The sequence below is a fragment of the Onychomys torridus genome, chromosome 23 (genome assembly GCF_903995425.1).
Source record: "Onychomys torridus chromosome 23, mOncTor1.1, whole genome shotgun sequence".
Taxonomy (NCBI): domain Eukaryota; kingdom Metazoa; phylum Chordata; class Mammalia; order Rodentia; family Cricetidae; genus Onychomys; species Onychomys torridus.
Window position 1 is genome coordinate 49520006 of NC_050465.1, and position 13292 is coordinate 49533297.

The 13292-nt window shown below is 48.0% G+C and overlaps 1 protein-coding gene across 1 annotated transcript in view; it reads right to left on the reverse strand.

Annotated features, from left to right (window-relative positions):
• Window positions 1-2616: 2616 nt before the first annotated feature.
• Plekhm3 (pleckstrin homology domain containing M3) overlaps window positions 2617-13292 on the reverse strand; it is a 162477-nt gene continuing 151801 nt past the window's right edge. The window contains exon 8 of the mRNA XM_036173200.1: window positions 2617-3870. Within this exon, the coding sequence (XP_036029093.1) occupies window positions 3693-3870 (178 nt within the window). The 3' untranslated portion in view covers window positions 2617-3692. The remainder of the gene's footprint in view (window positions 3871-13292) is intronic.

Consider the following 13292-nt stretch of genomic DNA (forward strand, 5'->3'; position numbering starts at 1 on the left):
GGGTTAGAGTGGCAGGGCTCTCCCCAGAATGAACAGCAGAATGTGTCTCTACTTCCTCGGTGGTCTCTGGAGTCGGTGCTCAGTGTGTGTGGCATCGCTGTGGTCCTGCTCTCCTAGGTAGTTTGTGTCTGGGGTTTTTTGGCCCACAGAAAGAGAATGAACTTGCAGGGCTGGAAGCCGAGCCTCCTTAGGGAGGTGCAGAAAGAAACCCATGGGTGCTCACATTCAGTGTGCACACATGACGTGCAGAGATGAGGCCAGATCTCACCAGAGGGTGCACTGGAACTTAGTCACAGTGACGGAGTGACAGAGACACTCTTGTTTTGGGGCAGCTGAGGGGTGTCAACACTGGGCTATCTCAGGACTGTAGTAGAACCTGCAAATCACACTATAGTCATATTCTCCTTTTTTTATTGGTAGAGGCCGATTATAGAAGAATTAAGAAGTGGTTCCCTCTCAGCTCATCAAAAGCGAAGGCTCCCAAAAGACGGCCCTTATTCAGCACATACTGTTAAGGGGAAAGCAGAGGGTTCCCATGGTCTTCGTGTACAGCTGCTTCTGACTTTGGGAACGGGCAGCCCTGGAAAGAACTCGCCCCCTTCACAGCTGACTGCCTCTGGAGCACTCTGTGGCCTTCCCACTGCAGTGCAAACCCAGGTCTATTTTAGGAACTGGCTTCCTGACGGTGAGGTTGGGTGCCAACACTTCCCCCAGGCTGGATGCTGTCACACAGGAGTTTCTGGCATGAGCAGGAGGGAATTCCTGCGCTACACCGGGGAATGGGCTGTTTAGCGAGAAGCGGTTCCCTGGACTCCACTGCCAGCTCCATGAGATTAATGGGCCATTTTCCATTATGCTTTACGTGTACGGTATTTACTGAGACGAAACAAGGAGGTAGAAATCTACAAGCTTGCTTTTGTTTCGGTGGTTTCTAAGCAGTAGGACAATTACCTAACACTGCACCAAGTAATTTGTTAGACCTCAAAACAGTAAGGGCCTTCATGCACTCCATGGCATTCTGGGCTGAAAATAGCAATTTTGAATTTTCATGGTAGACCCAACTCCTAAACTGGCTCCACTGTGTCCTATCAGATTTGGGTGGTGGTGGCAGAGGGCTGGCATGGACCAGGCTACCAGAGATATACAACCTAGAGAAAAGAGAAGCAGTGGGGACCTGGCTCCAGTTCCAGATCACTGATGACAGGGCATTTATGTTTCTCCCCTTTAAAAAGTAAGCAAAAAGCAACGTCCGGGCAAAGTTCTCAGAAGCTCCCAAGGTCTGCTCACACGCAGCAGGGTCCTCTAAGGGGGCAAACTCAGGTGTCTAGCCCAGGGACTCAGATTTCACCCTTGACTTTGAGCAGGTCTGACCTTGGGTACCTGCGAGTTCTGTACACAGGGCAAACCTGCATTTGTGTGTGTGTGTGTGTGTGTGTGTGTGTGTGTGTGTGTGTGTGTGTGTTGTGGGCAGGGGTGGTGGCTCTGTTCTTCAGGTCTCCATGCTCAGCGTGCTGGGAACAGCCTCCCTGACTGACATACATTAATTACAGCCACGTCAAAGTCTAAGCTGCAGTGACAGGGACTTGGGGGTGGAGAGAGAAGGCACTGTGCCACGGGAGCACATCTGTTTCCTAATAAGCAGGTCTATAATTCTCCCGCGAAAGATCATGTTCTGCTCTCTTCTCCGAGGCTGGAAAATATAAATACTGTATTTCACGAAGGGGAGGAGGAAGGGAGGTTCTCAAATTTGTTTGCCTATTTGCCAAGTGTTGGAGACTTCCCACCCTTGTCTTTCGTGTGCAACATTCTCTACCGCTCCAGTGAGGGGGCGTCAACCTTTTCCGAGCGTTTAAAAAAGGCACCGTGAGGTGTCTGGTAAATGGGGCCCTGGCCTTTGACCAAGTTTCATGCCTTGGTTATAGCTTCCAGGTAGCCAGGAAAAAAACGCATGTGTGGCGCTGGACTTTGTGGTCTGGGGCCAAAGGAAATAGTGTGGGCTGAGAGGTGGATTGCTCACCCCTAGCTGCACAAGTCCGCTGTCTCCCAGTGGACAGAGCGTCAAGAGCTGGGGGCTGCAAGGATGAACATGGAGAGGAAACGGATGCATGCTTGGTGAGCCAGCGCCCTCCCCAGATCTGAATAGCGGTGACAATCGGAGGGAAGTACAGGCAGCATCAGCTCAGCGTGAAAGACAGGCGAACGAGTTACTTCCTGTTAAGGCAGCAGGAACACTGGCCATGGGTTCCCAGCGCCGTGCCACCAGCCATCTCGGTCACAGTGATAACTACACAGGCTCTTATGAGAGGACTGCAGGGGGAGGGCACTACCCTCCAAAGCGCAAAGTGATTCACTTCTCGCTCCTACGACAGTGTCTACTTTTTGTGTTACTGTAAGGTGGCAATGATACATGTCTATATCTACTTATTTCAATAATGTTAAATTCATGAATTCTATTTATGTTTGGTATTTTCTTAATAATTTAGGTTGGTATCTCTCAAAATGTTACTCTTTAATAATTGTATAATTTTTAAGTGTAAATAATTTTTTTTTTTAAATAATTAAAAACTAGTAAAGCCAGGGCAGGTATGGTGGCACACACCTGGAATCCCAGCATCTGGAGGATGAGGCAGCAGGATCACAAGCTTGAGGTCAGCCAGGGATATACAGCAAGCCCCTTTCTTAAAATACGCCCCCATCCCAGACAAACGCAACACCCAGCATACAAAAGCAAGAGGCGTCACCTGGACTGGTGAAGGGTCAAAAGTGCTCTGAAGGACAATGAGAAACAAAACATTCAAAATGACAGGGGGCCACTGCCTCTGCAGGCCTCCAGGAGAGGAAACACCGTGTCCCCCAAGATGTGTGTGGCATACGCCTAGCAGTCTATATACGGATATGCTTGAGGACAATCCCGGGACATTTCCTCCTGGCCTGCACTATGAAAAAGATAACAAACATCCTCCACACCATGCTTGGAAACCTGTTCTGAGGACGTCCGTGCCCACTCTGGCAGGTACCATCAGGCAGTTGCTGGGCTTCGTACCAGCAAACAGATGGAGGACATGCAGTGACTGGCCACTGAGGGCCTTCTGTAGTCACTTTCAGGGATTAACTTCAAACCCAGGGCAGCTCTGCTCCTCGTGTTTTCTGTTGGAGGGAGGGACCCTCTGGGTTTCTGCTGTGCGGCTCTGCTTCATTGTTTCTCTGCCAAGGACTCTGGTGCCTGGAAGGATCCAGAAGCACCGTGTTTTGGAGATTTCCATGTGAAGCAGATGACAATGGTCTCCACCTTGGTTTCCCTAGCAAAGGCTAAAACTCAGTGACAATCCTGAGCTTAGCCATGGGAGATGCTTCTTCTGATGCCCGTGCAGTAGCCCGGCCCTTAGAGCCGGTGGGAGTATAGATAGGGGTCTGAACTACAGAGCAATGTGTGTAAACCACAGTTGCTGGGAGCAAGCCACTGAATTTCATGGCCAAGTGTAACCCAGTTATCTGGTAGGAGTTCAGCCATAGGATCTCTATGGACCTCTTGGACAGTGGGTTATACAAAGCATACGTACAGGACGTAGAGGTGTGTATAATATAAATAAATAACTTAGATATCTACATCTAGCTGAAGAAGAAACAGCGTCATCCGCATGGGCATGAGTGGCCCCTCGGGTGGTGGTGGGGGAGAGCAGCCTGGCCTGCAGTCAGGTGTTCTGGTAGGACAGCTCGAACATGGTGCACGCCTCCTCCAGGCTTTCATCCATGTTCAGTTGGCGCCAGAAGGACTTCTGCTTCTTCTGCAGCTCCCGGCGGACACAGCGTGGGCAGGGGACAGACTTTTCTTTGCACTCGGAATGGAAGACGGCGCCACAGCATTCACACCTGCAAGAGTCACGCATGGGGATGGTTAGCAAGACAGCGGAGCCCAGCAGCCCCGTGGGACCTGCGGAAAGCCTGGGGCACCCCTGGCTGGTCCCTCCGGACATCTCTGTCCCTGGGAAGAGCATAACTGAGAGATGCGGGCTGCGTGTGAAGTTTCACTAGTGACTCAGTTCTCCTGTGATTAGAGCCAGCTTCATGAGACACTGGCTGGGGTGAAGGGGAGTCAACATTGACCCAGCGACTCTGATAACGGTGACAAGGGGCAGCAGTGGAGCCTCCGCATGCCAGTTTCCTCGACACAAAGAAAGAAGAGTAGACAGTCTAGGCTGAATGACAGGAAATGTGGCCTCAGCAGCCCTGCACTGTAAGCCGGGGCACAGCTGTCCACCTCAGCCCTCTTAACTCACGGCCTGTATGTGACAGTTTGGGAAGGCACAATGGCACAGTTTCATCCTCTGAATGATGTCCTGGAGCCTATTACTCTGTGTGCTTTTTAAAATTAGGGACATGCTCCCACCTTTCCAGGTCTACCTGTGTGACCTAAGTGTGAACGAGGAAGAGCCAAAGAGTGGGAAGAAAACATTTTCTCACCACCAGGGCAGATTTGGTGGTTTATGGAGAGGAGACATTCCCGGTGGATGACTAGCTGCTTGTCTGGCCTCCTGGAGTCTGCACAGGAGTCTGCCTCTGGAGCTTGTTTTCACTGTGAAGTTCTCAGTAATGACTAATGACCTTGGCTGCTCCAGCCAATGACCTGCTCATGTGCATGGAGCTCCCATCCTGCCACACATGAGCTCTGAAAGGAGACTTTCTCCTCACCCTGGGAGCTGGCTATAGGATCTTATCCATCCCTGGACTGTGAGCACATGCAGCTGTCTTCAGGGATCACCCTGGGCCTGTCTCGGGTACAGGGTGTCTTGGGACACCATTCCCTAAGGTGCCAATGATGGTACCCTCCAGCACCATCACGCAGGACTCAGGTGGTAGGCCCAAGGAGGATCTTCCCACTGACCCAGCCACGCCCTGGAGAGGAGACAGTGACTTGGAAATTGTTGGGAAGGGGTCTAGGGAAGAGCTGGCCAACAGAGGCGTCCTACCACTGAGCAGTACCTCCTCCTAGCTCAGCTCACTGTCTGAGGGGACAGTGGCTAATTAAGATAACAGACGAGGAACTGCAAATTGCTTCTCTATCCTCGGTTTGTGTCCCCCTGGAGTTCCCATAAAGAAGTTCAAGCCCCCAAGGTGACGCCCACCGGTGACAGAGTATTTGGGTAGTACTAGGGAACTAATTAAGGTAAGGGTGTGTCTCCGGTCCAATTGTCCTAGTGTCCTTAAGACGAGAAGCAGAGCTTCTCAACATCTTAATGTCTCTTTTCCCTGTGCACTATGGGAAGCCATCAGTGAGCCAGTATGAAAACCCTCATCAAAACCAATCCTGCCAGCATTGTCCAGCCCCCAGAGGCTGTGAGAAACATAACTCTGAACCACCCAGCCTGTGGTATCTGGTATGCTATCCGTGCAGACTGGCTGATGCCCTGGAGCTAGTGACCTCACCTGGTGAGCGTCAGTGTCTTCATTGGCTTAGGCAGAGATAACATGAGCAGCCATCTCATCAGGATGCTGCAGGCTTGAATGAGATCATGGGTAAAGTGTCTAGCAGCTCCTGGCACAGGATAAGCTCAGGTACCCCTCACGCATTTCTGGAAGGCCTCTCTGCAGCCTGACTTCTTTGCGTGCCCTGGGTATCCACATCAAGCCCCTCATTTCACAGAGCAGAAAACGAAGCTTCCCAAAGGGCTAGTGATCATCACGGAGAGCTGGAGATGGAGTTGGCACTAGACCAGAGCTGCTGGCACCAGCCGACGTTCCCTTTGGTGGCCACAGCGCTGGCTGTGTGAGCGGGTCTATACACTACCAGTGGGGGATGCAGATGTCAGTATCAAGTCACTCATGTCTCTGTAGCTGGCTCTCCTAGGTGGACTGTTACTTTCTTCCTCCTTTCTAGTGCTGCTGACCAGGACTTCTTCCTCATCACTGGGTTGCTTTGAGACTACAATGAGCAAATCAGGTAGAAAGACCCTGCTAACTGGAGTGGTACAGTCCCTTACAGGTGACTCTGATGCTCACCTCCTGGACACTGGCTGTGCTGTACACAGGTGGGTCACCTCTATGTTCACCCTTCCCCTACCCCTCGGCTCCTGTCAGTCAGGATGGAGGTCAGGGCCAGGTTTCCTGGTGCCTCTGTCTGGGCTAGCAAAGCCCTAGTGGCAGTGGCTTTGTCCCCACTGGGTCACACCTCTGTAAATTCCTATCATTCAATGACACTAATGGCAGCTTTATCAAATGAGTTTCCTCCAGAGCTGGTTATGGATTTATACACCTAGGGGCGTGGCTCCAAGGCAGTGACTGATAAGGGGAAAACACCCTGTTCCTCAGTACCCACTCCCTTATCTCTGTTGATACCAGGCCTGCAGTGAGGGAAGAGATTGAGTGTTATCAGATATCTCTGGTGCAAAAAAAAAAAAAAAAAAAAAACCACCCACAAGAGCAATGGGGGACTAGTGCACCTGCTTGGCCTAGCCAAAGGTCAATAACTGAACAGAGTGTGAGATAAAGAAATGAATGAGTTCAAAACCGAACCAAGTCTTATGTTCTAACCATTTGTAACCCGGAAGGCATTTTTCAACTGTGGCGTGGATTACATGGGTCAATGACATTCCCAAATTCAGACAATCAGTTGTTCGCTTCCACCTGCCATGCTCCCCGTTTTACTCTAGAGAATAACTGTAAGCATGGTGCATGTGCACAGTGGCACACGCCTTTGCTCACAGCACTTGGGAGGCAGAGGCAGGTGGATCTCTGAGTTCGAGGCCAGCCTGGCTTATATAGGGACTTCTAGGCCAGCTAGAGTTACACAGTGAGACCCTATCGCAAACAAACAAACAAACAAAAACCACAACAACAACAACAAAATGGTCGATAAAAGAAAAACCCGCTCTTGCAATCCAAGTGTGATGTGCAGAGACAGTAAAGCCCTTGCAGCAGACAGTTCTGCTCTTCCGGGGAACGGGGCTCTGTTAAAAGGAGGTTGCACCTGGAAAGATGCTTGGCCTCTAGGTATCAACTGGTCCTTGACTATTTTAAATGTGACTCAGGAGGTAAAGTGTGTGCAGCCTCTCCCTCTGTGCTGAGGACCAGAGTTGACTTCTGGCCCACATATGGCAGCCCAAGCCTGTCATCCCAGGGGAGGCAGAGACTAGAAGATCTGAGAAGCTCATGGGCCAGCCAGTCCAGACAAACCGGTGAGTACCAGACCACAGTGAGAGACCGTGTCTCAACAATGAAAGTGGATGACTCTGAGGAGTGATCCCTGAGGTTGACCTCTGACCCTCACATGTACCATGGACACATGTGCATGGACACTCACTTCTCCACATAAAACAAAAAGAAAGGAAGATTCACCCCACCCAACTTTTCAGCAGCGTGTCCATTATAGGAGGCAAAGCTATCATGGTAATGATCTCTTGCTGGAAGCTTGCAACAGGGGATAAAGGTCCCACATCAGATGACGGCCAGGGTCTTCAAGTCTGAATCCCCTCGCCAAGCAACAACTCCTATGGGCATCCATTGCCTCATTAATCTAGGTATCTCAGCCTCAGTGCCACTGACATTTTGGGATTTTCTTCAGTGCAAGGGGCTGTCCTGTCTCTGTAGGATGCTTGGTAGCACCCCTGGTCTCAGAGCACCCTCCCCCAACCACTGAGCTGTGACAAGTATCTGTGGGGGTCTAAATAATATCTGCTGAAAACCACTGACCTGATTTATCTTGAAACAAAATCACAGAGGAGCGTCCAGTGGGTCAGATGGCACCTCTCCCTGCTGCCTGCTGGCTTACATTCTTGCCAACCTACAAGGTCCAGCTCAGTGCTCCTACCCTTGCCAACGTCAAAACAATTCATTTTCAACAAAGCACGTGATTAAAACCCCTGGACAAACAGATATTAATTATCCTGTTGTTTCTGAAGTTACTTAGAACATCATTTAGGAAGTCAAGGAGTTTGGATGCAGGTCAGCAGTAGACAGCCTGTCCAGTAAAACCCTAGGATTGATTCTCAGCACTGGGAAAGAGAAAGGTCAAGGGCCAGATGTGGGACAGTCCCAGCATTCAGGGATGCTGAGGCAAGAAGGTGTAAGACTGAGACTCTTATTTCCAAAAGTGAAATCAAATCAATCTTGATACTGACACCTATGACAGAGCACCATGCATCACTCAGTAAGTAACTCAAATTTTTACCAACTCACAGAGGCTTTTCAACTGGACCCCAGAGCAATCCTGGTTGGCTGGCTTCATTTGCATTTATTATTATTATTTTTTATGCCAGATTCTCTGGGCAATTTCTCTGTGGCCTTCCTATAACTTCATGCTTTACCCAGACCATCTGGCAAATCAAAGGCATTTTTATTTATTTTTTGGCATGTACTTTATAAAATAGATTGCTTTTGTGAACTGTGAATTGCTTCAGCAACTTCTGCTGTGAACGTAGCAGCAGAGCCCTCATGAGGCTGCTACTGCAGCCGTGAGCCCACCAGAGTAAGGGGCCTGATTTCTCGGTTCAGCTTGGCGCTCACATCACAGGACACCGGGCAAGTTACTTTGCCTTTGAGCCTTATTCTCTAGAGAACTTGGGTTAGATGGCAGCTAAACCATCTTCCGCCTGCAGATTGGGGGGTGGGCAGTAGAAGGTATTCTGGGTACCTGTACTCCCCTGTCCCCATGCTCTGCTCCATGGTCTGCAGGGGAGCGAGTGCACTGGTTACTTCCTCCCCAGAAAGTCAAACCGAAAAGCCAGTGAGATGGACAGGAAGGGGTGAGTTACATGCCTTTTAGTCTCACCTATTTGAATTAGTTAAGCTAAAAGCTAGGTTACACGAGTTAGTGATCTTTCAGGGTTGCACTGTGGTGACCCATGGAGGGCAGGGTGGGATCAGCTCTGGACACAGCACCATTGATGACGGAGGAGGAAGGACTGGAGAGCTGCTTCTGTGGAGGGTCTAGAGAAGATTACTTATCATCTGTGTGCACCCTTCTTTGGGGGAGGTGCACAGATGCCCACTATTTTGGGGCAATATAAATTATATTTTGCTCCTTAGGAAGTGTTCCTTGGAATATAAGTACCCATTTTATGAACAGCTTTGACCTAAAAACTAACTTATTGGCCCATGGCAGGTAAGGGAGACATTCACAATCTGGAAATCTGATAGTCTATCAGCACAGACAGAACGAACACATTTTTCTTATGGCCACTGAATCTGAGAACCAGAACCTGCCACAAACTAGCCAAGCTACACCCAAGCAAGGGGAAGCTTGCTTCTCAGACCTCCTGGCAAAGAAGCAAGGATTCCTGGCTGCAGACAGTTTCCTGTTCTGGAATGCTGATGATGTGAGACCAATTAGAGACAGGCCTGATGGCTTCATAGCCCCCCTCCAGACTCCCAACTGCACACAGGGAGGTCACAGGAAACTGCTAAAGGACACTGGCCCTGTGGAGGTCACTACAGTGCTTCTGTGCATTCCTGTTGGGTCCTCCTGCTCTAGCTTTATTTCTGGCTCAGGCAATGGCCTCAGCTATTTCATTTGGATTAGAATTCAGGCTTCAGACTGTTGGCTTGCCGTCAAGCAAAGGACGGGCCTCTAGAGCAGGACAGAGTCTAGGTCGATTTCCACTCTGCAGAGCCCACGAGCAACAGGGTGAGCAGCAGAAATAAGAGTGTGGTTTGGGGGTATGGCTGCTAAGAAAAGTGCCCTATACAGTCTCAGGCTATCACTGGTCTTTCCAGTAAAGCAAGAGGATTACTTCAACCTTTTGGTTGAGTGAAGTAGCTATTGGAGCCTGCTTATTTTAATGTTTTGGCTTGCTATTTTCTTCTGTTACTGAGTGTATAAATGGAAAAACCAAAAACCCTATAATTTCCTTAAATAGGAAACTGGCCTGTGTTATGTATGAGTAGGCCTATATACTTGTATATGTACACACTCTATGTATCTATACACACGCACGTTGCTCAGTTAAAATATACAGAATCTGTTATTAAAGGTCCTAAGGTAAAAATGAGTAAACTGCAATGTAATAAATAAGAAAACTTGGTAGGGCCACTCTTTGGGGGAAGTAGAAAGATTAAAATAATGAAAAATTGACAAACAATTTTAGCAAGAAACTGATTATGAGTGGGTTCTGACAAACAGGCAAGGCAAGCATTAAAGCGGTGGTCTAGACACTGTCTTCAGGGGACATTACTCTAGGAGACCAGAAATCTGACATTCCAAACGCCCTTCAATTTCGTCAGCAGGACCATAAGGAAGAGAACAAGAGAGGTGGGCATCTTGGTTAGTGGAATAAAGGTCTTGCAAAGGGTATATAATGTGTACAAGTATAATGCAGACAGCATTCTATTTGACTACAACACATTGTGAGTCCTACCTACCCCCAACTCTTCCTTTTGAAATTTAAAATAGGTAACATCTACTTAATCCTTTATCTATGGTGTGGTGTGGTGTGGTGTTGGTAGTGTGTGTGTGTGTGTGTGTGTGTGTGTGTGTGTGCACGCACATAAATTAACTTTTTGAAATGTGTAAATAATTGTGCTTTGAGTTAGGCACTATTTGTTTTCCCATGTTTATTACGTCTGTCTGTCTGTCTGTTAGTAGAGATAATACAAAACACGAACTGGAGGCTTTTGCGGCCCCAAGCTTTGGACTTGATTCTGGTCTTGTGATTTGAATCCTGGCCCTCCTCCAGTTAGTAGTCATATAGTCCTTCAGATTATTCAACACACACCTCAACTCTTGGAAAGACAACTGGCATGTCCTGTAATGATGTTTTTATCTGTCTTTTAAGCCTGAGTTAATTAAGGAAGCGCTTTCCCTGACTGCAACCCACAAAGCATTGGGTTTTCTTTGGTCCTGGACTTTTCAGTCAGTCCGTCAGCTAAGCTTGGCTAATACCTATTACAAAAGCTTTACTTACAATCTGGATTCAAAATAGGATGCAAACAAGGGTTAATTAATTCATTTGTTAATTTTGCTACCCTACTGGGGACATTAACTCACCATCATCCTTTGTGTAAATGCATAATAAGCCTTCCTGCTAATCTGTGGCCCGGGAGGGAGAGGAGTCAGCCACATTCAGGGTGTGTTTTAAAAGCACAACAAATGTGATGGAAGTGCATCTGGGGGAAATGGGAAACGAATGTTTCTGACACTAAATCTTAAGGTTTACCGGGCAGTCACTGTAAGACTCCAGGTAAAAAAGAAACCGCTCATCTTTTCTTGGGGTTACTTCAGGAACATGTATTTGCTGCTGGAGAAAGTAAAGGCCTGGCCCCAGGATTCCTGCCCCGCTGCCAGAACTGAACACAGTATAGTTGTAGCAACTGGGGGCTGGAAACAGGAGCAGGTTCTCTGTACTGATTGCTGAGTGGCTCAAAATACCTGGAGGTTAAGGAGGCCTGGAAAGGCCTGGGAAGACAGCTGAGCAGCAGAACCGTGTTAGGGCAACGCAGATGACAACCAACGATCTTGGCTTCTCTCTGCAGGTCTGTTGGCTCACTGGTTACCTTTTTCATTTCAAATAGGAGTTTAACTCCCAAGTATTGATGAAAGATGCCTTTAAAAGGAAATAATTCCCCCAGGACTCTGACTGGGCCTCACTTAGCACAGCTGAGTTCATCACTGAGTAGAGCCAAATAAGAGAAAGTTTCCAGTGTATGTCAGAAAACGCACAGAAAGTCCAGAGAAGAAGCCTAGTTTATGAGCAGGGTAAGTTGTTTGGGAAAGCAATGTTCTTACTGATGTGACTTGAGAAGGAACAAGGCACTTACTGCTGCTTTCCAGTATTTCCTTACTCATCTCCTGCCGCCGAGATGGCATTACACAAATTTCTCATGGCCTTTCCTAGACTAGTGATGCCAGGCAAAGGAATGCCTGGGAAACTCTTCACTTTAGGCTTGGCTTCCTCTTGATGGTTTCAGACAGTGGCCTGAGCAAGACCTACAGGCCTGGGAGAGGGAAACTGGGATAATAAACTGGCCAGGGAGCGGACTTCAGGACTCCCCAGGTATGAAGGGTCCCTTAACTTACCTAGGCCTTTCTCCCAACAGTCGACCTTAAATTTGCTTGGAAGGAGGAGGAGAGTGTCACCTCCTCTGTTGGACATTCAGGTCAGCTGTGACCTTGAAGCCCTGAGTTGGCACTTCCTTAAGACACTATCTAAAAGCCACTCTGGCTGTTACCTCAGGATGCCTCCCTGACTCTGGGGTCTTCTCTGCCAGGGAGATCTGCTCATCTCTTTGCACTCTACATTTTGATGATTTTTTTCTGTCCAATCACTGATAGCTGATACAAGCTGCTTTCCAGCTGAGTTTTTTCAATTGAAATTTCCTTTTTCTCCCTCACCAATGATCTCCTTTCTAGAAAAGAAGGGAACCGTGAACTCTCTTCTTAAAGAACGGCATGACCCCCTCCACCATCTTCCCACACCCATTCAAGCTCAGTGGCCTCCTATGTGTCCAAGGCTGGATCTGAACCAGCTTCAGGTTCATTATTTAAGTCTGCCTATTATGTTCTTGGTTTTATTGTAAGATGATTCAGACATTTTGGGCTTTCATATGAAAATTTTAAAAATATTTTGCTGTCATTTCTTGTTTTCTCATCAAAAGGCTGTATGATTCTTCTCTTTGGTTGTGGGAAAAAAACATTACCAGCAACCACGCAAACCATGAGAGTAGTTCAGGGTGGCAGTCTCTCATTCCACAAGATGGGTTTGTGATTCTTCTAAATTTCAGGACTGGTGCTCTGGCAACAGGGTAAGGCAGAAAAGGCCACTGAGTCTCAGTGGCCTAAGGCTCCATGAGTGTGGCGCTGGAACGGGACTTCTGACCTCTCTTGGGGGTGGGCGTTCCTGGCAGGTGACTGCTGAGTTCTCTCTGGCTCTGTTGAGCTCTGCGCTCTGTGTGCTTTGGTCCAAATAGCAACATTCACACAGCATGAGTATGTACAGTGTCTGCTGAGTCTTTCTGTGTATTTGAAATACTTTGAGAGCATCAGGAACGGAACAGATAATCCCCAGTGGTGGTTATAGAATCCAGGTGTTTCCTGCTTGTTGAGAGGTTCAATGTTCAGAGTCCTGAAGGTACTTAATAGAGATATGGTGATACAGTATGTTAGAGATGACACTAAAATAGTTTTTTAAATGACACTGCCATGTGCATTCTTAAAATTCATTGTATGGAAAATAATCACAATGTATAAGCACACATGACAAAACTAAGATACTTTTGCATCTTTTGTAATTTAAAAGCACAAAATAGTTAATTTCAGAATATACTGCTCAGTCTACAGAGTCAACATTTTTTTTTTTGTATAG